General features: G+C 43.0%; 1 protein-coding gene and 31 non-coding genes across 32 annotated transcripts in view; 18 read left to right on the forward strand and 14 right to left on the reverse strand.

Annotated features, from left to right (window-relative positions):
• The window catches only part of LOC144014313 (fibronectin type III domain-containing protein 4-like), a 48,602-nt gene that overhangs the window by 19,481 nt on the left and 4,878 nt on the right, over window positions 1-24,243 (forward strand). Inside the window, exons 3-6 of the mRNA XM_077514056.1 lie at window positions 20,930-21,031; window positions 22,166-22,268; window positions 22,509-22,598; window positions 22,680-22,831. Of these exons, the coding sequence (XP_077370182.1) occupies window positions 20,930-21,031; window positions 22,166-22,268; window positions 22,509-22,598; window positions 22,680-22,831 (447 nt within the window). The remainder of the gene's footprint in view (window positions 1-20,929; window positions 21,032-22,165; window positions 22,269-22,508; window positions 22,599-22,679; window positions 22,832-24,243) is intronic.
• trnam-cau (transfer RNA methionine (anticodon CAU)) lies at window positions 1,005-1,076 on the reverse strand. The gene has a single exon. It is a non-coding gene; the product is annotated as a tRNA-Met (tRNA).
• On the forward strand, window positions 2,801-2,882 carry trnal-aag (transfer RNA leucine (anticodon AAG)). Its single transcript has one exon. It is a non-coding gene; the product is annotated as a tRNA-Leu (tRNA).
• trnal-caa (transfer RNA leucine (anticodon CAA)) lies at window positions 3,273-3,344 on the reverse strand. The gene has a single exon. It is a non-coding gene; the product is annotated as a tRNA-Leu (tRNA).
• On the forward strand, window positions 3,557-3,638 carry trnal-aag (transfer RNA leucine (anticodon AAG)). Its single transcript has one exon. It is a non-coding gene; the product is annotated as a tRNA-Leu (tRNA).
• On the reverse strand, window positions 4,023-4,094 carry trnat-cgu (transfer RNA threonine (anticodon CGU)). The gene has a single exon. It is a non-coding gene; the product is annotated as a tRNA-Thr (tRNA).
• Window positions 4,308-4,389, forward strand: trnal-aag (transfer RNA leucine (anticodon AAG)). Its single transcript has one exon. It is a non-coding gene; the product is annotated as a tRNA-Leu (tRNA).
• trnal-caa (transfer RNA leucine (anticodon CAA)) lies at window positions 4,780-4,851 on the reverse strand. Its single transcript has one exon. It is a non-coding gene; the product is annotated as a tRNA-Leu (tRNA).
• Window positions 5,064-5,145, forward strand: trnal-aag (transfer RNA leucine (anticodon AAG)). Its single transcript has one exon. It is a non-coding gene; the product is annotated as a tRNA-Leu (tRNA).
• On the reverse strand, window positions 5,537-5,608 carry trnam-cau (transfer RNA methionine (anticodon CAU)). The gene has a single exon. It is a non-coding gene; the product is annotated as a tRNA-Met (tRNA).
• trnal-aag (transfer RNA leucine (anticodon AAG)) lies at window positions 5,822-5,903 on the forward strand. The gene has a single exon. It is a non-coding gene; the product is annotated as a tRNA-Leu (tRNA).
• trnal-aag (transfer RNA leucine (anticodon AAG)) lies at window positions 6,582-6,663 on the forward strand. The gene has a single exon. It is a non-coding gene; the product is annotated as a tRNA-Leu (tRNA).
• On the reverse strand, window positions 7,053-7,124 carry trnam-cau (transfer RNA methionine (anticodon CAU)). The gene has a single exon. It is a non-coding gene; the product is annotated as a tRNA-Met (tRNA).
• On the forward strand, window positions 7,324-7,405 carry trnal-aag (transfer RNA leucine (anticodon AAG)). Its single transcript has one exon. It is a non-coding gene; the product is annotated as a tRNA-Leu (tRNA).
• trnal-caa (transfer RNA leucine (anticodon CAA)) lies at window positions 7,799-7,870 on the reverse strand. Its single transcript has one exon. It is a non-coding gene; the product is annotated as a tRNA-Leu (tRNA).
• On the forward strand, window positions 8,083-8,164 carry trnal-aag (transfer RNA leucine (anticodon AAG)). The gene has a single exon. It is a non-coding gene; the product is annotated as a tRNA-Leu (tRNA).
• trnal-caa (transfer RNA leucine (anticodon CAA)) lies at window positions 8,555-8,626 on the reverse strand. Its single transcript has one exon. It is a non-coding gene; the product is annotated as a tRNA-Leu (tRNA).
• trnal-aag (transfer RNA leucine (anticodon AAG)) lies at window positions 8,839-8,920 on the forward strand. The gene has a single exon. It is a non-coding gene; the product is annotated as a tRNA-Leu (tRNA).
• trnam-cau (transfer RNA methionine (anticodon CAU)) lies at window positions 9,312-9,383 on the reverse strand. Its single transcript has one exon. It is a non-coding gene; the product is annotated as a tRNA-Met (tRNA).
• Window positions 9,597-9,678, forward strand: trnal-aag (transfer RNA leucine (anticodon AAG)). The gene has a single exon. It is a non-coding gene; the product is annotated as a tRNA-Leu (tRNA).
• Window positions 10,072-10,143, reverse strand: trnam-cau (transfer RNA methionine (anticodon CAU)). Its single transcript has one exon. It is a non-coding gene; the product is annotated as a tRNA-Met (tRNA).
• On the forward strand, window positions 10,357-10,438 carry trnal-aag (transfer RNA leucine (anticodon AAG)). The gene has a single exon. It is a non-coding gene; the product is annotated as a tRNA-Leu (tRNA).
• On the reverse strand, window positions 10,832-10,903 carry trnal-caa (transfer RNA leucine (anticodon CAA)). Its single transcript has one exon. It is a non-coding gene; the product is annotated as a tRNA-Leu (tRNA).
• trnal-aag (transfer RNA leucine (anticodon AAG)) lies at window positions 11,116-11,197 on the forward strand. Its single transcript has one exon. It is a non-coding gene; the product is annotated as a tRNA-Leu (tRNA).
• Window positions 11,588-11,659, reverse strand: trnal-caa (transfer RNA leucine (anticodon CAA)). The gene has a single exon. It is a non-coding gene; the product is annotated as a tRNA-Leu (tRNA).
• On the forward strand, window positions 11,872-11,953 carry trnal-aag (transfer RNA leucine (anticodon AAG)). The gene has a single exon. It is a non-coding gene; the product is annotated as a tRNA-Leu (tRNA).
• Window positions 12,345-12,416, reverse strand: trnam-cau (transfer RNA methionine (anticodon CAU)). Its single transcript has one exon. It is a non-coding gene; the product is annotated as a tRNA-Met (tRNA).
• trnal-aag (transfer RNA leucine (anticodon AAG)) lies at window positions 12,630-12,711 on the forward strand. The gene has a single exon. It is a non-coding gene; the product is annotated as a tRNA-Leu (tRNA).
• trnam-cau (transfer RNA methionine (anticodon CAU)) lies at window positions 13,105-13,176 on the reverse strand. Its single transcript has one exon. It is a non-coding gene; the product is annotated as a tRNA-Met (tRNA).
• Window positions 13,390-13,471, forward strand: trnal-aag (transfer RNA leucine (anticodon AAG)). The gene has a single exon. It is a non-coding gene; the product is annotated as a tRNA-Leu (tRNA).
• trnal-aag (transfer RNA leucine (anticodon AAG)) lies at window positions 14,150-14,231 on the forward strand. The gene has a single exon. It is a non-coding gene; the product is annotated as a tRNA-Leu (tRNA).
• On the forward strand, window positions 15,431-15,512 carry trnal-aag (transfer RNA leucine (anticodon AAG)). The gene has a single exon. It is a non-coding gene; the product is annotated as a tRNA-Leu (tRNA).

A 24,243-nucleotide genomic window follows, 5' to 3' on the forward strand; every position in this document is an offset into this window, starting at 1 on the left:
CAAAATCTCAGTATCTTCGCCTTTCGTGCACTAATCAGAAACATCACTGTGGGATCAGAATGAGACGAAGAGACAGATGGCACATTTTCCTCATGTGAAGTAAGTGAATTGAGTAAAACACCACTACACCTTGGAAACTGCATTGCAATTTCTTAATTTATCAGGACTAATTTTCACATGATACACTTGGAAAGAGTTCCGCAAGGCCACTAAATGAGGGTTGCACTGATATGATGTTCGGTCAAAATAGCAGAGGATGGTTTCGATCCATCGACCTCTGGGTTATGGGCCCAGCATCCTGCCGCTGCGCCACTCTGCTGCTGTAACACAGTCCTTTGTATTCTCTTGTCATGTAATAACAATTAGCTCCACAATTGGACATCTGATATTTTTCCAGAGATTCGGGCAGGCTATATTCCGTTATGCACAAAGCTCAGTTGGACACCACCAACCTGGAAGTTGTTCTTGTGGAAAACTGCGCTTCCCTCCAAAAATGTGCCAACAAACTCCTATTCCTAGTCAGAGTGAAACAGGTAGTGTGGCAGAGCTGCCAAAGGTGTTGGATTTAGGCTCCAGTCTCTCAGGAGGCGTGGGTTCAAATCCCACCACTGCCATTACTTTCTCAGATCAGGTCTTGTAAGCTGTCTCCCGAGCTATTTTCAGTACCTCTGTTGTCGGGCTTTGTCACAATGTGCAGGTGTTTGGTTCCATTTGGTCCTCTTGCTGCCATAAAATCATAAGACCCACCAAAATTTGTCCCAAAATCTCAGTATTTTCGCCTTTCGTGCACTAATCAGAAACATCTGTGGGATCAGAATGAGACTTAGATACAGATGGCACATTTTCCTCATGTGAAGTAAGTGAATTGAGTAAAACACCACTACGCCTTGGAAACAGCATTGCCATTTCTTAATTTATCAAGACTAAATTTCACATGATTCACTTGGAAGGAGTTCCGCAAGACCACTGAATGAGGGTTGCACTGATATGGTGTTCAGTCAAGATAGCAGAGGATGGTTTCGATCCATCGACCTCTGGGTTATGGGCCCAGCACGCTTCCGCTGCGCCACTCTGCTGCTTTAAACAGTCCTTTGTATTCTCTTGTCATGTAATAACAATTAGCTCCACAATTGGACATTGATATTTTTCCAGAGATTCGGGCAGGCTATATCCCGTTATGCACAAAGCTCAGTTGGACACCACCAACCTGGAGGTTGTTGTTGTGGAAAACTGCTCTTCCCTCCAAAAATGTGGCAACAAACTCCTATTCCTAGTCTGAGTGAAACAGGTAGTGTGGCCGAGCAGTCAGAGGCGCTGGATTAAGGCTCCAGTCTCTCAGGCGGCGTGGGTTCAAATCTCACCACTGCCATTACTTTCTCAGATCAGATCTTGTAAGCTCTCTCCCAAGTTTTTTTCAGTACCTCAATTGTCAGTCTTTGTCACAAAGTGCAGGTGTTTGGTTCCATTTGGTCCTCTTGCTGCCATAAAATCATAGGACCCACTAAAATTTCTCAGAAAAAACTCAGTATCCTTGCCTTTCGCGCGACTGCGTACAAATCAGAAACATCACTTTGGGAACAGAATGAGACGAAGAGAAATACAGCACATTTTCCTCATGTGAAGTAAGTGAATTGAGTAAAAAACTACTACACCTTGGAAACTGCATTGCCATTTCTTAATTTATCCGGACTAATTCTCACATGATTCACTTGGAAAGAGTTCCGCAAGGCCACTAAATGAGGGTTGCACTGATATGATGTTCAGTCAAGATAGCAGAGGATGGTTTCGACCCATCGACCTCTGGGTTATGGGCCCAGCACGCTGCCACTGCGCCACTCTGCTGCTGTAACACAGTCCTTTGTATTCTCTTGTCATGTAATAACAATTAGCTCCACAATTGGACATCTGATATTTTTCCAGAGATTCGGGCAGGCGATATCCCGTTATGCACACAGCTCAGTTGGACACCACCAACCTGGAAGTTGTTTTTGTGGAAAACTGCCCTTCCCTCCAAAAAGGTGCCAACAAACTCCTATTCCTAGTCAGAGTGAAACAGGTAGTGTGGCAGAGCTGCCAAAGGCTCCAGTCTCTCAGGAGGCGTGGATTCAAATCCCACCACTGCCATTACTTTCTCAGATCAGGTCTTGGAAGCTGTCTCCCAAGCTTTTTTCAGTTCCTCTTTTGTCGGTCTTTGTCAATGTGCAGGTGTTTGGTTCCATTTGGTCCTCTTGCTGCCAGAAAATCATAGGACCCACCAAAATTTCTCCGAAAAATCTCAGTATCTGCGCCTTTCGTGCACTAATCAGAAACATCACTGTGGGATCAGAATGAGACGAAGAGACAGATGGCACATTTTCCTCATGTGAATTAAGTGAATTGAGTAAAACACCACTACACCTTGGAAAGAGCATTGGCATTTCTTAATTTATCAGGACTAATTTTCACATGATTCACTTGGAAGGAGTTCCCCAAGACCACTTAATGAGGGTTGCACTGATATGATGTTCGGTCAAAATAGCAGAGGATGGTTTCGATCCATCGACCTCTGGGTTATGGGCCCAGCACGCTGCCGCTGCGCCACTCTGCTGCTGTAACACAGTCCTTTGTATTCTCTTTTCATGTAATATCAATTAGCTCCACAATTGGACATCTGATATTTTTCCAGAGATTCGGGCAGGCTCTATCCCGTTATGCACAAAGCTCAGTTGGACACCACCAACCTGGAGATTGTTGTTGTGGAAAACTGCTCTTCCCTCCACAAATGTAGCAACAAACTCTTATTCCTAGTCAGAGTGAAACAGGTAGTGTGGCCGAGCGGTCAAAGGCGCTGGATTAAGGCTCCAGTCTCTCAGGAGGCGTGGATTCAAATCCCACCACTGCCATTACTTTCTCAAATCAGGTCTTGTAAGCTGTCTCCCAAGCTATTTTCAGTACCTCTGTTGTCGGGCTTTGTCACAATGTGCAGGTGTTTGGTTCCATTTGGTCCTCTTGCTGCCATAAAATCATAAGACCCACCAAAATTTGTCCCAAAATCTCAGTATTTTCGCCTTTTGTGCACTAATCAGAAACATCTGTGGGATCAGAATGAGACTTAGAGACAGATGGGACATTTTCCTCATGTGAAGTAAGCTAATTGAGTAAAAGACCACTACACCTTGGAAACAGCATTGCCATTTCTTAATTTATCAAGACTAATTTTCACATGATTCACTTGGAAGGAGTTCCGCAAGACCACTGAATGAGGGTTGGACTGATATGGTGTTCAGTCAAGATAGCAGAGGATGGTTTCGATCCATCGACCTCTGGGTTTTGGGCCCAGCACACTTCCACTGTGCCACTCTGCTGCTGTAAACAGTCCTTTGTATTCTCTTTTCATGTAATAACAATTAGCTCCACAATTGGACATCTGATATTTTTCCAGAGATTCGGGCAGGCTATATCCCGTTATGCACAAAGCTCAGTTGGACACCACCAACCTGGAAGTTGTTGTTGTGGAAAACTGCTCTTCCCTCCAAAAATATGGCAAAAAAATCCTATTCCTAGTTAGAGGGAAACAGGTAGTGTGGCCGAGCGGTCAAAGGTGCTGGATTAAGGCTCCAGTCTCTCATGAGGCGTGGGTTCAAATCCCACCACTGCCATTACTTTCTCAGATCAGGTCTTGTAAGCTGTCTCCCAAGCTATTCTCAGTACCTTTATTGTCGGTCTTTGTCACAAAGTGCAGATTATTGGTTCCATTTGGTCCTCTTGCTGCCAAAAAATCATAGGACCCACCAAAATTTCTCAGAAAAATCTCAGTATCTTCGACTTTCACGCACTAATCAGAAACATCACTGTGGGATCAGGATGAGACTAAGAGAAAGATGGCACATTTTCCTCATGTGAATTAAGTAAAACACCACTACACCTTGGAAACAGCATTGGCATTTCTTAATTTATCAGGACTAATTTTCACATGATTCACTTGGAAGGAGTTCCCCAAGACCACTTAATGAGGGTTGCACTGATATGATGTTCAGTCAAAATAGCAGAGGATGGTTTCGATCCATCGACCTCTGGGTTACGGGCCCAGCACGCTGCCGCTGCGCCACTCTGCTGCTGTAACACAGTCCTTTGTATTCTCTTTTCATGTAATATCAATTAGCTCCACAATTGGACATCTGATATTTTTCCAGAGATTCGGGCAGGCTCTATCCCGTTATGCACAAAGCTCAGTTGGACACCACCAACCTGGAGATTGTTGTTGTGGAAAACTGCTCTTCCCTCCACAAATGTAGCAACAAACTCTTATTCCTAGTCAGAGTGAAACAGGTAGTGTGGCCGAGCGGTCAAAGGCGCTGGATTAAGGCTCCAGTCTCTCAGGAGGCGTGGGTTCAAATCCCACCACTGCCATTACTTTCTCAAATCAGGTCTTGTAAGCTGTCTCCCAAGCTATTTTCAGTACCTCTGTTGTCGGGCTTTGTCACAATGTGCAGGTGTTTGGTTCCATTTGGTCCTCTTGCTGCCATAAAATCATAAGACCCACCAAAATTTGTCCCAAAATCTCAGTATTTTCGCCTTTTGTGCACTAATCAGAAACATCTGTGGGATCAGAATGAGACTTAGAGACAGATGGCACATTTTCCTCATGTGAAGTAAGCTAATTGAGTAAAAGACCACTACACCTTGGAAACAGCATTGCCATTTCTTAATTTATCAAGACTAATTTTCACATGATTCACTTGGAAGGAGTTCCGCAAGACCACTGAATGAGGGTTGGACTGATATGGTGTTCAGTCAAGATAGCAGAGGATGGTTTCGATCCATCGACCTCTGGGTTTTGGGCCCAGCACACTTCCACTGTGCCACTCTGCTGTTGTAAACAGTCCTTTGTATTCTCTTTTCATGTAATAACAATTAGCTCCACAATTGGACATCTGATATTTTTCCAGAGATTCGGGCAGGCTATATCCCGTTATGCACAAAGCTCAGTTGGACACCACCAACCTGGAAGTTGTTGTTGTGGAAAACTGCTCTTCCCTCCAAAAATATGGCAAAAAAATCCTATTCCTAGTGAGAGGGAAACAGGTAGTGTGGCCGAGCGGTCAAAGGCGCTGGATTAAGGCTCCAGTCTCTCAGGAGGCGTGGGTTCAAATCCCACCACTGCCATTACTTTCTCAGATCAGGTCTTGTAAGGTGTCTCCCAAGTTTTTTCAGTACCTTTATTGTCGGTCTTTGTCACAAAGTGCAGATTATTGGTTCCATTTGGTCCTCTTGCTGCCATAAAATCATGGGACCCACCAAAATTTGTCCCAAAATCTCAGTATCTTCGCCTTTCGTGCACTAATCAGAAACATCACTGTGGGATCAGAATGAGACGAAGAGACAGATGGCACATTTTCCTCATGTGAAGTAAGTGAATTGAGTAAAAAACCACTACACCTTGGAAACAGCATTACCATTTCTTAATTTATCAGGACTAATTTTCACATGGTTCACTTGGAAGGAGTTCTGCAAGACCACTGAAAGAGGGTTGCACTGATATGATGTTCAGTCAAGATAGCAGAGGATGGTTTCGATCCATCGACCTCTGGGTTATGGGCCCAGCACGCTTCCGCTGCGCCACTCTGCTGCTGTAACACAGTCCTTTGTATTCTCTTGTCATGTAATAACAATTAGCTCCACAATTGGACATCTGATATTTTTCCAGAGATTCGGGCAGGCTATATCCCGTTATGCACAAAGCTCAGTTGGACACCACCAACCTGGAAGTTGTTGTTGTGGAAAACTGCTCTTCCCTCCAAAAATATGGCAAAAAAATCCTATTCCTAGTTAGAGGGAAACAGGTAGTGTGGCCGAGCGGTCAAAGGTGCTGGATTAAGGCTCCAGTCTCTCATGAGGCGTGGGTTCAAATCCCACCACTGCCATTACTTTCTCAGATCAGGTCTTGTAAGCTGTCTCCCAAGCTATTCTCAGTACCTTTATTGTCGGTCTTTGTCACAAAGTGCAGATTATTGGTTCCATTTGGTCCTCTTGCTGCCAAAAAATCATAGGACCCACCAAAATTTCTCAGAAAAATCTCAGTATCTTCGACTTTCACGCACTAATCAGAAACATCACTGTGGGATCAGGATGAGACTAAGAGAAAGATGGCACATTTTCCTCATGTGAATTAAGTGAATTGAGTAAAACACCACTACACCTTGGAAACAGCATTGGCATTTCTTAATTTATCAGGAGTAATTTTCACATGATTCACTTGGAAGGAGTTCCCCAAGACCACTTAATGAGGGTTGCACTGATATGATGTTCGGTCAAAATAGCAGAGGATGGTTTCGATCCATCGACCTCTGGGTTATGGGCCCAGCACGCTGCCGCTGCGCCACTCTGCTGCTGTAACACAGTCCTTTGTACTCGCTTGTCATGTAATAACAATTAACTCCACAATTGGACATCTGATATTTTTCCAGAGATTCGGGCAGGCTCTATCCCGTTATGCACAAAGCTCAGTTGGACACCACCAACCTGGAGATTGTTGTTGTGGAAAACTGCTCTTCCCTCCACAAATGTAGCAACAAACTCTTATTCCTAGTCAGAGGGAAACAGGTAGTGTGGCCGAGCGGTCAAAGGCTCTGGATTAAGGCTCCAGTCTCTCAGGAGGCGTGGGTTCAAATCCCACCACTGCCATTACTTTCTCAAATCAGGTCTTGTAAGCTGTCTCCCAAGCTATTTTCAGTACCTCTGTTGTCGGGCTTTGTCACATTGTGCAGGTGTTTGGTTCCATTTGGTCCTCTTGCTGCCATAAAATCATAAGACCCACCAAAATTTGTCCCAAAATCTCAGTATTTTCGCCTTTCGTGCACTAATCAGAAACATCTGTGGGATCAGAATGAGACTTAGAGACAGATGGCACATTTTCCTCATGTGAAGAAAGTGAATTGAGTAAAAAACCACTACACCTTGGAAACAGCATCGCCATTTCTTAATTATCAAGACTAATTTTCACATGATTCACTTGGAAGGAGTTCCGCAAGACCACTGAATGAGGGTTGCACTGATATGGTGTTCAGTCAAGATAGCAGAGGATGGTTTCGATCCATCGACCTCTGGGTTATGGGCCCAGCACGCTTCCGCTGCGCCACTCTGCTGCTTTAAACAGTTCTTTGTATTCTCTCTTCTTGTAATAACAATTAGCTCCACAATTGGACATTGATATTTTTCCAGAGATTCGGGCAGGCTATATCCCGTTATGCACAAAGCTCAGTTGGACACCACCAACCTTGTGGAAAACTGCGCTTCCCTCCACAAATGTAGCAACAAACTCTTATTCCTAGTCAGAGGGAAACAGGTATTGTGGCCGAGCGGTCAAAGGCGCTGGATTAAGGCTCCAGTCTCTCAGGAGGTGTGGGTTCAAATCCCACCACTGCCATTACTTTCTCAGATCAGGTCTTGTAAGCTGTCTCCCAAGCTTTTTTCAGTACCTTTATTGTCGGTCTTTGTCACAAAGTGCAGATTATTGGTTCCATTTGGTCCTCTTGCTGCCATAAAATCATAGGACCCACCAAAATTTCTCCGAAAAGTGTCAGTATCTTCGCCTTTCACGCACTAATCAGAAACATCACTGTGGGATCAGAATGAGACTTAGAGACAGATGGCACATTTTCCTCATGTGAAGTAAGTGAATTGAGTAAAACACCACTACACCTTGGAAACAGCATTGCCATTTCTTAATTTATCAAGACTAATTTTCACATGATTCACTTGGAAGGAGTTCCGCAAGACCACTGAATGAGGGTTGCACTGATATGGTGTTCAGTCAAGATAGCAGAGGATGGTTTCGATCCATCGACCTCTGGGTTTTGGGCCCAGCACACTTCCGCTGTGCCACTCTGCTGCTGTAAACAGTCCTTTGTATTCTCTTTTCATGTAATATCAATTAGCTCCACAATTGGACATCTGATATTTTTCCAGAGATTCGGGCAGGCTATATCCCGTTGTGCACAAAGCTCAGTTGGACACCACCAACCTGGAAGTTGTTGTTGTGGAAAACTGCTCTTCCCTCCAAAAATATGGCAAAAAAATCCTATTCCTAGTGAGAGGGAAACAGGTAGTCTGGCCGAGCGGTCAAAGGCGCTGGATTAAGGCTCCAGTCTCTCAGGAGGCGTGGGTTCAAATCCCACCACTGCCATTACTTTCTCAAATCAGGTCTTGTAAGCTGTCTCCCAAGCTATTTTCAGTACCTCTGTTGTCGGGCTTTGTCACAATGTGCAGGTGTTTGGTTCCATTTGGTCCTCTTGCTGCCATAAAATCATAAGACCCACCAAAATTTGTCCCAAAATCTCAGTATTTTCGCCTTTTGTGCACTAATCAGAAACATCTGTGGGATCAGAATGAGACTTAGGGACAGATGGCACATTTTCCTCATGTGAAGTAAGCTAATTGAGTAAAAGACCACTACACCTTGGAAACAGCATTGCCATTTCTTAATTTATCAAGACAAATTTTCACATGATTCACTTGGAAGGAGTTCCGCAAGACCACTGAATGAGGGTTGGACTGATATGGTGTTCAGTCAAGATAGCAGAGGATGGTTTCGATCCATCAACCTCTGGGTTTTGGGCCCAGCACACTTCCACTGTGCCACTCTGCTGCTGTAAACAGTCCTTTGTATTCTCTTTTCATGTAATAACAATTAGCTCCACAATTGGACATCTGATATTTTTCCAGAGATTCGGGCAGGCTATATCCCGTTATGCACAAAGCTCAGTTGGACACCACCAACCTGGAAGTTGTTGTTGTGGAAAACTGCTCTTCCCTCCAAAAATATGGCAAAAAAATCCTATTCCTAGTGAGAGGGAAACAGGTAGTGTGGCCGAGCGGTCAAAGGCGCTGGATTAAGGCTCCAGTCTCTCAGGAGGCGTGGGTTCAAATCCCACCACTGCCATTACTTTCTCAGATCAGGTCTTGTAAGGTGTCTCCCAAGTTTTTTCAGTACCTTTATTGTCGGTCTTTGTCACAAAGTGCAGATTATTGGTTCCATTTGGTCCTCTTGCTGCCATAAAATCATGGGACCCACCAAAATTTGTCCCAAAATCTCAGTATCTTCGCCTTTCGTGCACTAATCAGAAACATCACTGTGGGATCAGAATGAGACGAAGAGACAGATGGCACATTTTCCTCATGTGAAGTAAGTGAATTGAGTAAAAAACCACTACACCTTGGAAACCGCATCGCCATTTCTTAATTTATCAGGACTAATATTCACATGGTTCACTTGGAAGGAGTTCCGCAAGACCACTGAAAGAGGGTTGCACTGATATGATGTTCAGTCAAGATAGCAGAGGATGGTTTCGATCCATCGACCTCTGGGTTATGGGCCCAGCACGCTTCCGCTGCGCCACTCTGCTGCTGTAACACAGTCCTTTGTATTCTCTTGTCATGTAATAACAATTAGCTCCACAATTGGACATCTGATATTTTTCCAGAGATTCGGGCAGGCTATATCCCGTTATGCACAAAGCTCAGTTGGACACCACCAACCTGGAAGTTGTTGTTGTGGAAAACTGCTCTTCCCTCCAAAAATATGGCAAAAAAATCCTATTCCTAGTTAGAGGGAAACAGGTAGTGTGGCTGAGCGGTCAAAGGTGCTGGATTAAGGCTCCAGTCTCTCATGAGGCGTGGGTTCAAATCCCACCACTGCCATTACTTTCTCAGATCAGGTCTTGTAAGCTGTCTCCCAAGCTTTTCTCAGTACCTTTATTGTCGGTCTTTGTCACAAAGTGCAGATTATTGGTTCCATTTGGTCCTCTTGCTGCCAAAAAATCATAGGACCCACCAAAATTTCTCAGAAAAATCTCAGTATCTTCGCCTTTCACGCACTAATCAGAAACATCACTGTGGGATCAGGATGAGACTAAGACAAAGATGGCACATTTTCCTCATGTGAATTAAGTGAATTGAGTAAAACACCACTACACCTTGGAAACAGCATCGCCATTTCTTAATTTATCAAGACTAATTTTCACATGATTCACTTGGAATGAGTTCCGCAAGACCACTGAATGAGGGTTGCACTGATATGGTGTTCAGTCAAGATAGCAGAGGATGGTTTCGATCCATCGACCTCTGGGTTATGGGCCCAGCACGCTTCCGCTGCGCCACTCTGCTGCTGTAACACAGTCCTTTGTATTCTCTTGTCATCTAATAACAATTATCTCCACAATTGGACATCTGATATTTTTCCAGAGATTCGGGCAGGCTATATCCCGTTATGCACAAAGCTCAGTTGGACACCACCAACCTGGAAGTTGTTGTTGTGGAAAACTGCTCTTCCCTCCAAAAATATGGCAAAAAAATCCTATTCCTAGTTAGAAGGAAACAGGTAGTGTGGCCGAGCGGTCAAAGGTGCTGGATTAAGGCTCCAGTCTCTCACGAGGCGTGGGTTCAAATCCCACCACTGCCATTACTTTCTCAGATCAGGTATTGTAAGCTGTCTCCCAAGCTTTTTTCAGTACCTTTATTGTCGGTCTTTGTCACAAAGTGCAGATTATTGGTTCCATTTGGTCCTCTTGCTGCCATAAAATCATAGGACCCACCAAAATTTCTCCGAAAAGTGTCAGTATCTTCGCCTTTCACGCACTAATCAGAAACATCACTGTGGGATCAGAATGAGACTTAGAGACAGATGGCACATTTTCCTCATGTGAAGTAAGTGAATTGAGTAAAACACCACTACACCTTGGAAACAGCATTGCCATTTCTTAATTTATCAAGACTAATTTTCACATGATTCACTTGGAAGGAGTTCCGCAAGACCACTGAATGAGGGTTGCACTGATATGGTGTTCAGTCAAGATAGCAGAGGATGGTTTCGATCCATCGACCTCTGGGTTTTGGGCCCAGCACACTTCCGCTGTGCCACTCTGCTGCTGTAAACAGTCCTTTGTATTCTCTTTTCATGTAATATCAATTAGCTCCACAATTGGACATCTGATATTTTTCCAGAGATTCGGGCAGGCTATATCCCGTTGTGCACAAAGCTCAGTTGGACACCACCAACCTGGAAGTTGTTGTTGTGGAAAACTGCTCTTCCCTCCAAAAATATGGCAAAAAAATCCTATTCCTAGTGAGAGGGAAACAGGTAGTCTGGCCGAGCGGTCAAAGGCGCTGGATTAAGGCTCCAGTCTCTCAGGAGGCGTGGGTTCAAATCCCACCACTGCCATTACTTTCTCAAATCAGGTCTTGTAAGCTGTCTCCCAAGCTATTTTCAGTACCTCTGTTGTCGGGCTTTGTCACAATGTGCAGGTGTTTGGTTCCATTTGGTCCTCTTGCTGCCATAAAATCATAAGACCCACCAAAATTTGTCCCAAAATCTCAGTATTTTCGCCTTTTGTGCACTAATCAGAAACATCTGTGGGATCAGAATGAGACTTAGAGACAGATGGCACATTTTCCTCATGTGAAGTAAGCTAATTGAGTAAAAGACCACTACACCTTGGAAACAGCATTGCCATTTCTTAATTTATCAAGACTAATTTTCACATGATTCACTTGGAAGGAGTTCCGCAAGACCACTGAATGAGGGTTGGACTGATATGGTGTTCAGTCAAGATAGCAGAGGATGGTTTCGATCCATCAACCTCTGGGTTTTGGGCCCAGCACACTTCCACTGTGCCACTCTGCTGCTGTAAACAGTCCTTTGTATTCTCTTTTCATGTAATAACAATTAGCTCCACAATTGGACATCTGATATTTTTCCAGAGATTCGGGCAGGCTATATCCCGTTATGCACAAAGCTCAGTTGGACACCACCAACCTGGAAGTTGTTGTTGTGGAAAACTGCTCTTCCCTCCAAAAATATGGCAAAAAAATCCTATTCCTAGTGAGAGGGAAACAGGTAGTGTGGCCGAGCGGTCAAAGGCGCTGGATTAAGGCTCCAGTCTCTCAGGAGGCGTGGGTTCAAATCCCACCACTGCCATTACTTTCTCAGATCAGGTCTTGTAAGGTGTCTCCCAAGTTTTTTCAGTACCTTTATTGTCGGTCTTTGTCACAAAGTGCAGATTATTGGTTCCATTTGGTCCTCTTGCTGCCATAAAATCATGGGACCCACCAAAATTTGTCCCAAAATCTCAGTATCTTCGCCTTTCGTGCACTAATCAGAAACATCACTGTGGGATCAGAATGAGACGAAGAGACAGATGGCACATTTTCCTCATGTGAAGTAAGTGAATTGAGTAAAAAACCACTACACCTTGGAAACCGCATCGCCATTTCTTAATTTATCAGGACTAATATTCACATGGTTCACTTGGAAGGAGTTCCGCAAGACCACTGAAAGAGGGTTGCACTGATATGATGTTCAGTCAAGATAGCAGAGGATGGTTTCGATCCATCGACCTCTGGGTTATGGGCCCAGCACGCTTCCGCTGCGCCACTCTGCTGCTGTAACACAGTCCTTTGTATTCTCTTGTCATGTAATAACAATTAGCTCCACAATTGGACATCTGATATTTTTCCAGAGATTCGGGCAGGCTATATCCCGTTATGCACAAAGCTCAGTTGGACACCACCAACCTGGAAGTTGTTGTTGTGGAAAACTGCTCTTCCCTCCAAAAATATGGCAAAAAAATCCTATTCCTAGTTAGAGGGAAACAGGTAGTGTGGCTGAGCGGTCAAAGGTGCTGGATTAAGGCTCCAGTCTCTCATGAGGCGTGGGTTCAAATCCCACCACTGCCATTACTTTCTCAGATCAGGTCTTGTAAGCTGTCTCCCAAGCTTTTCTCAGTACCTTTATTGTCGGTCTTTGTCACAAAGTGCAGATTATTGGTTCCATTTGGTCCTCTTGCTGCCAAAAAATCATAGGACCCACCAAAATTTCTCAGAAAAATCTCAGTATCTTCGCCTTTCACGCACTAATCAGAAACATCACTGTGGGATCAGGATGAGACTAAGACAAAGATGGCACATTTTCCTCATGTGAATTAAGTGAATTGAGTAAAACACCACTACACCTTGGAAACAGCATCGCCATTTCTTAATTTATCAAGACTAATTTTCACATGATTCACTTGGAATGAGTTCCGCAAGACCACTGAATGAGGGTTGCACTGATATGGTGTTCAGTCAAGATAGCAGAGGATGGTTTCGATCCATCGACCTCTGGGTTATGGGCCCAGCACGCTTCCGCTGCGCCACTCTGCTGCTGTAACACAGTCCTTTGTATTCTCTTGTCATCTAATAACAATTATCTCCACAATTGGACATCTGATATTTTTCCAGAGATTCGGGCAGGCTATATCCCGTTATGCACAAAGCTCAGTTGGACACCACCAACCTGGAAGTTGTTGTTGTGGAAAACTGCTCTTCCCTCCAAAAATATGGCAAAAAAATCCTATTCCTAGTTAGAAGGACACAGGTAGTGTGGCCGAGCGGTCAAAGGTGCTGGATTAAGGCTCCAGTCTCTCACGAGGCGTGGGTTCAAATCCCACCACTGCCATTACTTTCTCAGATCAGGTCTTGTAAGCTGTCTCCCAAGCTTTTCTCAGTACCTTTATTGTCGGTCTTTGTCACAAAGTGCAGATTATTGGTTCCATTTGGTCCTCTTGCTGCCAAAAAATCATAGGACCCACCAAAATTTCTCAGAAAAATCTCAGTATCTTCGCCTTTCACGCACTAATCAGAAACATCACTGTGGGATCAGGATGAGACTAGGAGAAAGATGGCACATTTTCCTCATGTGAATTAAGTGAATTGAGTAAAACACCACTACACCTTGGAAACAGCATTGGCATTTCTTAATTTATCAAGACTAATTTTCACATGATTCACTTGGAAGGAGTTCCGCAAGACCACTGAATGAGGGTTGCACTGATATGGTGTTCAGTCAAGATAGCAGAGGATGGTTTCGATCCATCGACCTCTGAGTTATGGGCCTAGCACGCTTCCGCTGCGCCACTCTGCTGCTGTAACACAGTCCTTTGTATTCTCTTGTCATCTAATAACAATTAGCTCCACAATTGGACATCTGATATTTTTCCAGAGATTCGGGCAGGCTATATCCCGTTATGCACAAAGCTCAGTTGGACACCACCAACCTGGAAGTTGTTGTTGTGGAAAACTGCTCTTCCCTCCAAAAATATGGCAAAAAAATCCTATTCCTAGTGAGAGGGAAACCGGTAGTGTGGCCGAGCGGTCAAAGGCGCTGGATTAAGGCTCCAGTCTCTCAGGAGTTGTGGGTTCAAATCACACCACTGCCATTACTTTCTCAGATCAGGTATTGTAAGCTGTCTCCCAAGCTTTTTTCAGTACCTTTATTGTCGGTCTTTGTCACAAAGTGCAGGTGTTTGGTTCCATTTGGTCCTCTTGCTGCCATAAAATCATAGGACCCACCAAAATTTGTCCCAAAATCTCAGTATCTTCGCCTTTCCTGCACTAATCAGAAACATCACTGTGGGATCAGAATGAGACTAAGAGACAAATGGCACATTTTCCTCATGTGAAGTAAGTGAATTGAGTAAAAAAACCACTACACCTTGGAAACTGCACTGCCATTTCTTAATTTATCAGGACTAATTCTCACATGATTCACTTGGAAGGAGTTCCGCAATTCCACTGAATGAGGGCTGCACTGATATGATGCTCCATGTCAAGTGAGCAGAGGATGGTTTCGATCCATCGACCTCTGGGTTATGGGCCCAGCACGCTTCCACTGCGCCACTCTGCTACTGTAACAGTCCTTTGTATTCTCTTGTCATGTAATAACAATTAGCTCCACAATTTCTCAGATCAGGTCTTGTAAGCTGTCTCCCAAGCTTTTTTCAGTTCCTCTTTTGTCGGTCTTTGTCACAATGTGCAGGTGTTTGGTTCCATTTGGTCCTCTTGCTCCCATAAAATCATCGACCCACCAAAATTTGTCCCAAAATCTCAGTATCTTCGCCTTTCGCGCGACTGCGTACAAACAAGAAACATCACTGTGGGATCATAATGAGACTAAGAGAAAGACAGCACATTTTCCTCCTGTGAAGTAAGTGAATTGAGTAAAACACCACTACACCTTGGAAACTGCATTGCCATTTCTTAACTTAACAGGATTAATTTTCACATGATTCACTTGGAAAGAGTTCCGCAAGACCACTGAATGAGGATTGCACTGATATGATGTTCGGTCAAGATAGCAGAAGATGGTTTCGATCCATCGACCTCTGGGTTATGGGCCCAGCACGCTTCCGCTGCGCCACTCTGTTGCTGTAACACAGTCCTTTGTATTCTCTTGTCATGTAATAACAATTAGCTCCACAATTGGACATTGATATTTTTCCAGAGATTCGGGCAGGCTATATCCCGTTATGCACACAGCTCAGTTGGACACCACCAACCTGGAAGTTGTTTTTGTGGAAAACTGCTCTTCCCTCCAAAAATATGGCAAAAAAATCCTATTCCTAGTGAGAGGGAAACAGGTAGTGTGGCCGAGCGGTCAAATGCGCTGGATTAAGGCTCCAGTCTCTCAGGAGGCGTGGGTTCAAATCCCACCACTGCCATTACTTTCTCAAATCAGGTCTTGAAAGCTGTCTCCCAAGCATTTTTCAGTACCTCTCTTGTCGGTCTTTGTCACAAAGTGCAGATTATTGGTTCCATTGGGTCCTCTTGCTGCCATAAAATCATAGGACCCACCAAAATTTGTCCAAAAATCTCAGTATCTTCGCCTTTCGCGCGACTGCGTACAAATCAGAAACATCACTGTTGGATCAGAATGAGACTAAGAGAAAGACAGCACATTTTCCTCATGTGAAGTAAGTGAATTGAGTAAAACACCACTAGACCTTGGATACAGCATTGCCATTTCTTAACATATCAGGATTAATTTTCACATGATTCACTTGGAAGGAGTTCCGCAAGACCACTGAATGAGGGTTGCACTGATATGATATTCTGTCAAGAAGGCAGAGGATGGTTTCAATCCATCGACCTCTGGGTTATGGGCCCAGCACGCTGCCGCTGCGCCACTCTGCTGCTGTAACGCAGTCCTTTGTATTCTCTTGTCATGTAATATCAATTAGCTCCACAATTTTCCTCATGTGAAGTAAGTGAATTGAGTAGCACACCACTTCAAATTCCACCACTATCATTAATTTCTCAAATCAGTCCATGTTTGGTGTGGGCCAGATAAGGCACTTGCACTTGGCCCAAATACCACGCTGCCAGCTGATCCTTCTGCTAGAATTTGTTTGTCTTTTCGAAGGCGGAAGGATCAGCTATCTGGCTGCAGTGCGTCAATTCGCCGTCTACAGGGTAACGCGGAGTGATACGAACGAACAGAAAAGTAGTGGCTGGCGGTAATGGCGTCTGACTTTTTTCAGGAAAGAGTATTTGTGACGCAAATGTATCACTCTTTTGAACACAAATTGTTTTTTTTCGAAGAAAAACGCTTTATTTCCGTGACCACAGCCAACTTGCTGGACTATTTTCCTCTCGTCCAACACCGAACCAGAACGTGTGTCACAGAACGCTGTCAGGGGTAAGTCAGTGCTGATCGCACACACTGGAGGTGAGGATGAAATTGAGATTCATGTCAAAAAATCCGCACGATCCCTTTAAATCAAGTAGATGAAATTCAAATTGTATGAGATATATATCTTTTTACAACATAACCTGGGAAATGTGTATTACGTATAAGTCATTCCTCTTGTGTACATATATTTTTTCCATAATATACTGTACACAATATACATACTAGGGATGGGACAAAAAACTGATTCGACCGAACCATCGGTCGTCAAGGGGAGCTAAACGGCCGTATCGGTAGCAGACTTGTCAACCGATACAAAATCCGCCGGGAATCCTTAAGATACATTGCTTGTCAAGCTGTGGACCGGATATCGCGTTGCTGTGAATCGGTTGCGACTGAGGCTTTATGGTTTTCATAACAATAGCAAGAGTTCTGCACCGTGCTCTACTTGTTTTGTCTACATTTCAGTTGCATCACTATTCAAGCGACTTCCGTGTTTACAGAGAGCTAGCAAAGTAGCGCTCAGAGACGCTTCATTCCCCGGATGTTGTAAACATAATGCAAAGACGTTACACCTTTTTTGGGTGGGAGGGGGGTTGGGCGCCTACCGTCAACGCCGTGCTCGCGACACGGCTCGCGCGCAGTCGCGCACAACGAGTAACAACATGCAAATGGAGACAGTTAGCAGAAGCCGGTGCCGTACATCTCGGTATTTCCCATGGCTATCGAGTCCTCTCGGTGCACTTGTATGTCCCGGGCCGGCGTTGGTACTGCGCGCGAGCCAAAAAGAATAACTCCCGTGACGATCCAATGCATGGATTCAAACGACACAGGTATGTCCCACAGCCAACACACCAGCTAAGCTAAAAGCACACTGCAAGTATCTCATTTCTCAGTTTGTGGCTCCCTGTCAATGTACACAACTAGCATGAGCAGCAGGGAACTGAGACGTGCCCGCAATTACGTCATCAAACTAAAAATGAACGACAGCCCAAAAAACAAAACAAACAGTAGTGATTCCGTGGTCATCATCGTGTCTCAGATTAAAAAAAACAAAAAAGATGTCATACATTAACCAAAAAATGAATGTGATGGCAAAGAAAAACAAAAATTGTTAAAAATAAAAATTGTTGATAAAAAGGTTAGGGCACTTTTGGAAATATTTTTGGATATATTAAGTTGTTAAAATGTGTTTGATAGATTTATTGTTCCATAAGGTGGCTTCATATTTCTTTTGGCTGGACGGTAGGTTTATTTCATGTCTTAAATTTATGTTTCTGAAATACTTCACAATGTGGACATATTCTGTTTAATTGTGTTGGTGTCTTTTTAAAGGTTAAATATTTATATTTCAAATTGAATTATCAGTCTTTTGTTTTCTTGATCCCGATTTTGAATTAAAAAACAAACAAAAAACAATTATAACTGTCAATAACAACTAATAAATATTTAAACTGATACATTTTTCAATCATATCGCCCAGCCCTTTGTTCCGGTCCATTTAAATAATTGATTCAATATATAAAAATATAGAAGACATTGTTGTTGTTCTTTTTTTTACACATTTGTAGATACTGTAAAAATTTGTGGTGTTTTAAGATTAATGTTTACAAGCAACAAATGTCACTATAAGTTTTGAATATTGAAATTAATCGTATCGAATCGAAAATTGTATCGTCCCCAAACTTAATCGAACCGCATCAACTGTTCTGTTCTGAAAGATAATCGTTTTTCAATCGAATCGCAACTTGTGTATCAAGATACATATCGAATCGGCCTCATGTCAGAGATTCCCACCCCTAATACATATCACACAGAACTACAAAAACTACATAATTCAAGCTCTGCATATTTTACAGTACAAGTTGAATATTATCCCAGAACAATGTAAAATTTCATGCTAGTGATAATTTGGTACCTTTTTATATGACCATACTTGCAGAGTTGCGTCAGTAAAATAGCTTCAGTAAAATATTGCCCCCTAAAAGCTTTACCTCTGAATCAGATTTCCACTAAATGTAAATAATTATCTCATATGAACGATTCATAGTTGTTTTTAATTTTAGAATTGCCAGACTTAATGTTTTTGTGTTGCAGGTTGAAACAAAACTGGTCAGATAAAATGAGATTTTCTCTGATCGGCCAGTGAGTGCTAAATATTATGGCATTAAAACTAGTAACTAATAAAGGGAAAATCTAGATAACCACACACACACACGCAGACACACACCCGCACGCACACACACCCCCACACCCACACCCACACACACACCAATGTCTGTGAAGTCAAGTCAGTATGTAACACTTCTTGAGTAATTACAGTTAATTGTTCAATGGACCAGGGATAGGTTCTGCTATTATAGTAGTTTAAGTAAACCAAATAAATGACCACAGACCAAAAATATGAGTTTGAACTGCCGGCTTATTTTAGTTGAAAATGAACAACTTTAACATATATACATACACACATACGAGTGACAGACAATTGACACACAATTCTAATTTAAATTCACTGTTATGTAAAGAAAATTTTATTTTCCTCTTGTCAAATGAATTTTTGCTGGTAAATCCCTTTTCTTTTAAACCTATTATTTAGTTTTTAAGAATTTAGTTCTCAATAGTTTCTGTTTTCAACCCGGGTTGTTTTGTTATTTATTCCAATTTTATAATTCACATCTAATTTTAAGTACTTCACTTTTGTTTTGAAGGAAGTTCAGTGAAAGCTAATTTTATTATTTGAGTTTGTTAAGTGGACATTTAAGTTTAAAACCGATTCACAGTTTCAGTGTTCAACCCAAATCAATGTTACAATAACACCATTGCAGCATTATGTGGTTAACAAAAATAAAAATAACACAACTCAAATGGTTTACCAAACTCAATCAGCTCAATATTCAATGTCTCTCGTCCAAATGTCCGTGTTCTTCTTTTGTCCAGAATGTTACATTCTGAGTCTTTGAGAGTCCACTGCTGTGCAGCAAAGAGGAAAACTGATAGATCCTACCAGGTTTGAAGAACGATAAACGTCCAGCGTGTACTCCACACTCCAGCGTGTGTGGCAGCGTTCAAGAGGTCCGTGGGAGGCTCGCCATCTTGTCTCGCGCACAATGAATCCAACTCCGCGATTTGTTCAGGAGTTTCTGAATCAAACCTTAATAGCCTATCATAACAATACAATAATATGCATAAGTAACCAAATTTATACATCTGGTAGCTTAAAGTACAAATAAAAGTCTGCTTTCCGTCGAATGAAATCGACACACTAGTTCCAAAATGGCGGTTGGGAAAAAAAACAACAGCAAGGACATGTATTACAACCCGTGTTCAGTTGAATACAAAATCGCCATTTACATTCATTTTTTTCATGCAGTTTCATATTAATAGTAATAATAAGTATTGTTTAAGTAACCACGGTTGTCATTTTTATGTTGAGGCAGCAAAGGGCGGAAATTTGTACTAAAAAGTAACTGATAAGTTACTTTTTGAGTAAATTAGTTACTTTGACAATAAAGTAATCAGTCAAGTAACTACATTACTTTTTTAGGAATAATCAGTAATCACATTACTTTTTCAAGTAATCTGTGACAACACTGTCCATCACACTCTACTCAGCCTTATGGGCAGTCCCAGTTTAGCAGCCGCACTTTGAGTGGGCGCTCGTTTGCGGCTTCCTATTTTTGGTTTTCGTTTTTCGGCAGCCTCCATCTCGTCGCGGCTGCATTGTTTACGTAACGCACTCTGCGGAAGGCAGCGGCCGTCACCTCAGACACTTGTAAAGTGAGTGAGGAGGTTTTCAGTGCAGTACTTTGTTATCAGGTTGTTGTTGCTGTGGATGAGCATCAAAAGACATTTTGTTCCCTTTCCCAATCAGGTTGGGATTTTCAAAATCCATTTTTGCTTTCACACGCTGCAACATGCTGAGTGAGAAGGAGAAGCAGAACAAGGAAATCTGAAGACAAACATTTGATTCAGCATTGCTTTCAAATCCCAAAGCTCTGACGCAATACTCTCTGGCACGCACACAAAAGTCCATTTGGAAGATGCAAAACCTTTCTGTATTTTTTAATATTGACAGATCCCAGCACGTTTGTATTCATGGGGCTCGCTGGCCTGTGGGTGGAGTCTTTGAGATTTTGATGTGTCTGCTACAAATTGCACCATTGAGTAGTACACGAGCGGCCAACCTTCGACTTACTGGCATTGATGAGCATAATGTACACTTTTTTTTCCTTTTTTTTTTTTTTTCTCGCATCGTGGGGGGCTAGCAAATCTTCAGTGGCAGATTAGAGTGACTTTGAAGGTCAGGCCTGGATGCTCTGAATTGCTTTTTGTTCCTTTCAGACAATTATTGTGACGCTGGCTTGCCTACAGATAAGACCCTCCTCCCCCCTCCCTCCTCCTTTACTTGAACAGAAAAGGAATTTGGTTCCAAGTGTGTGTCATCCACAGAGGCAAGACGGCCTGATGCAACGCTCCATTCGTGAGGTGAACACTTCAAGTCGCTGGTGTGTGCTGTGGGACCTGGATGAGGACACGCACTATAGTGTGCAGGTGGCACTCATGCTTTTGTTCATTGGCAAGATTTTCTTGACTTCACAAAACTTTTGATGGCCGACTTCAGCAACAAAAAAAAGTAGTAACATTTGTATTTGTAGTGACTCAATGATTAAATATTTAGTTTGCTCCACTTTCTTAGCGTTAAATGTATACATTTGCACCTTTTTTAAATTTGAAAATAACTAAGTTAATAAATTTTGTTTCTTACAAAAGGAAATTATAGTGTTTTCAAAGAATTTTAGTTGTCTTAATATTTTATGTGTAAACATTTTCTTGTTTTGTACCAAAAAATAAATATTCGTCCTACTGCACATGCTGAACTCCAACTTCATGTTTTTGCCAACACAAATAAATAAATAAATAAATAAATAAATATTATTGTAAATTCTGTTTGCTTCGCAAGAAACTTACGGTACATAATTATAGTGTTTCTATTTTTTTTATTTGGTCTTAATATTTTTGAACGTGTAAACATTTTTCCTGTTTTGTATCAAAATTAAATGATCGTCCTACTGCACAGTGCACAAGCTGCACTCTAACTTCAAGATTTTCCCCACATAAACTAATCGTTTGAATAATCGTGATTTCAATTATTGCCAAAATAATGGTGATGATTATTTTTCCCATAATCGAGCAGTCCTATACTGTAATGTATCCAAACAAAAATTGCATTGCTGTAAATGGCATACGTTTACCGACAGATGATTTGGTTCGAGTGCTTTTAATATATGAAAGGTGAGGAATGTCAAAGTATCCGTGATAACCTTCCATTTTTTTCTGTATGGAGCCCTCAGGGCAGCTCAACTGGAGCTTCATATAGACTGACGGGATGACTTCAACAATAGTCACCAGCAAGCACGTGTCATTGAAAGCTCATCAAGCCGGTTGGCCAGATATGCTTTGACCGACCACATTGGAGGATAAAGCGCAATCGCCCAGCAGGAAGGACTGAAAATGATTACTGCAGGCTGTATTATTATTATTATTATTATTATTATTATTATTATGATCAAGGTTGAGTTGACAGAAAAACACAAGGACAGGAAGTGAAGTCGGCAAAATGTGTTTGTTGAATCAAATAGTACTGAAGCCACTTTTATGAATGTTTTCCATCTCATTTGTGTGCAGGTGCAGTCTGTCGGGCCGCACGGCGACAGCCAACCCAGCCGCGCCGTCCACTTTAGGACCTTGGAAAGAAGCGACCATTACCCCGCCGGAATGCTGCTTGACCGTAAAGCAGCTTTTGCATTTAGGGTGCACACACCAAAAAAACAAACCTTTCAAATCGAGTGCCGACTCTAAAAATATTTTGAATCTCCCATTGGGACCATAATGACCAACAAAAATAAAACAGCGTCGGCCCAAGTGCTTATCAAAAACATTTCCATATATTCTTGTAAGCCACTTTGGAGAATGAGTGCTGTTATCAGCAAAACAAAAAACAAATTGACTGTTGTGTGCGTGTGGTCAGACGAGCCAGCAATGGAGGGTTTGGGGATGTCTCCTCACCTGCAGACCGGAGAGCTGCTCATCATCACCACAGTGCTGCTGCTGTGGGCAGGTCAGCTTCTCTGTACTCGCGCGTGGCCACATGTCCTGCGCGCATGTCACCTTCCTTTTTTTTTGCTTTGCTTTTCTACAGCCGTCATCGCCCTGTTCTGCCGGCAGTACGACATCATCAAGGACAGCGACTCCAACGGCACCCGAGAAAAGGCCAAGAGGCCGCTGGTTCCGGTGGCTTCCTCCTACTACAACGCCTCGCCCGCCAGCTCGCCCATCTACCACAGCGGCAGGGTGAGTCCTCGCTTTCCTCCGCACGGCTTCCTTTTGGCGCGTAGCTCCGCCGTGTCTTGCAGGCCCATAAAAATATTGCAACACTCTCTCTGTGTGCTTGATGCGTCTCTTAGCAACCACAGCTTCTGTCATCAGGGCTAAATAGAAAACAAGTAGGCTGCAAACAGTCTGGGATATCTGGAAAACAGCTACAACAATCAACGACAACATTCCAGGAAAAGATGAGTTTACCTTGGGGTGTGTTGCTTTTTTTTCTCCCTTCTTCTCAATTGGCAGCCCTCCAAGCTCACAGACAACCAAAAAAATTCATTACAAAACCTCAATACTGTGGGGGAAGCACCAACATTGGCAAACATTCGGTGCATATGGAAATTAATCACACAGCCTTTTGGATGTGACATTTTTATGCAGGTTTTGTTTTGGCATCACTTTCTGCTTGGCACCCCCCAATGATAATACCCAACCGAGAAATCACAAGGAAGATCTGACAACTTTTCCATTACTGTGAATACACTTCAGCTCATCTTGACCGGAAAATGTCCGAAGGCGTTGCTCATTGCATTTAAGTGAGCGGGGAGGGGCATGCCACGGTAAGGTCAATTCGAAAATGATGAGGTAGATTGACTAAAGGTTTGTGTTGCCTTTGTGCGTCGCTAACCGGTAAAAATTGAGCAAATCCAGGAGCGCCTAATTCACTAAACATGCGCAGAAGGGGAAATCCGTCACTAAGTGCGCTGCCAACCAGATTGCGTCCCGGTGCGCTGGCAGTATTTGCATGTATGTAAATTAGGTCATTTGCATACATTTGGCGCATATTATGCCCACCCCAATGCAAATGAGACTCATTGATATGCAGCGTCTAATTTGCTAACGCCAGCGCTAATAGCCACCCGCAGTTTGAGTGACGCAAACAACGTATATGGAAGGCTGGTGTAAACTTGGCGCTTCCTCGATCCTGGGATCATGACAGCAGAGCATGGTGCCCAACTGCCCGCCCCCCCCAGGCTGATCATGCAGAGAGAGAGAGAGAGGACACATAACGTAACCCGGGCTGATCGGCAATGGCGGGGGGGTCATTTTACGATCATTTTTACGGGCCAGATGCATACTGTACGCCCACGCCAACCTCTGACAATATATTTTTTTAAAACGATCGCACCAATAAATTGTACTTTATGAATGAATTATGTTGCCGTCCTCTCTGCTCTGTACAGCTTCATGGCGCTAAATGAGGAAAACGCTTCTGCACCTCACGGTCCAATCTCGCTTTCTGATAATGTCATCTTTCCCGCAACTGTTACTATACTAATCCAAATCCATTGCCATGTGTGGTAAATCAGGTGCAAATTTGCTCCCAGCTGTCAGTTTTGTGGGTGTGTTTGCACCGGTATATGATTAGAGCAATATGCTTA

Source organism: Festucalex cinctus, chromosome 2 (assembly GCF_051991245.1).
Source record: "Festucalex cinctus isolate MCC-2025b chromosome 2, RoL_Fcin_1.0, whole genome shotgun sequence".
Classification (NCBI taxonomy): Eukaryota; Metazoa; Chordata; class Actinopteri; order Syngnathiformes; family Syngnathidae; genus Festucalex; species Festucalex cinctus.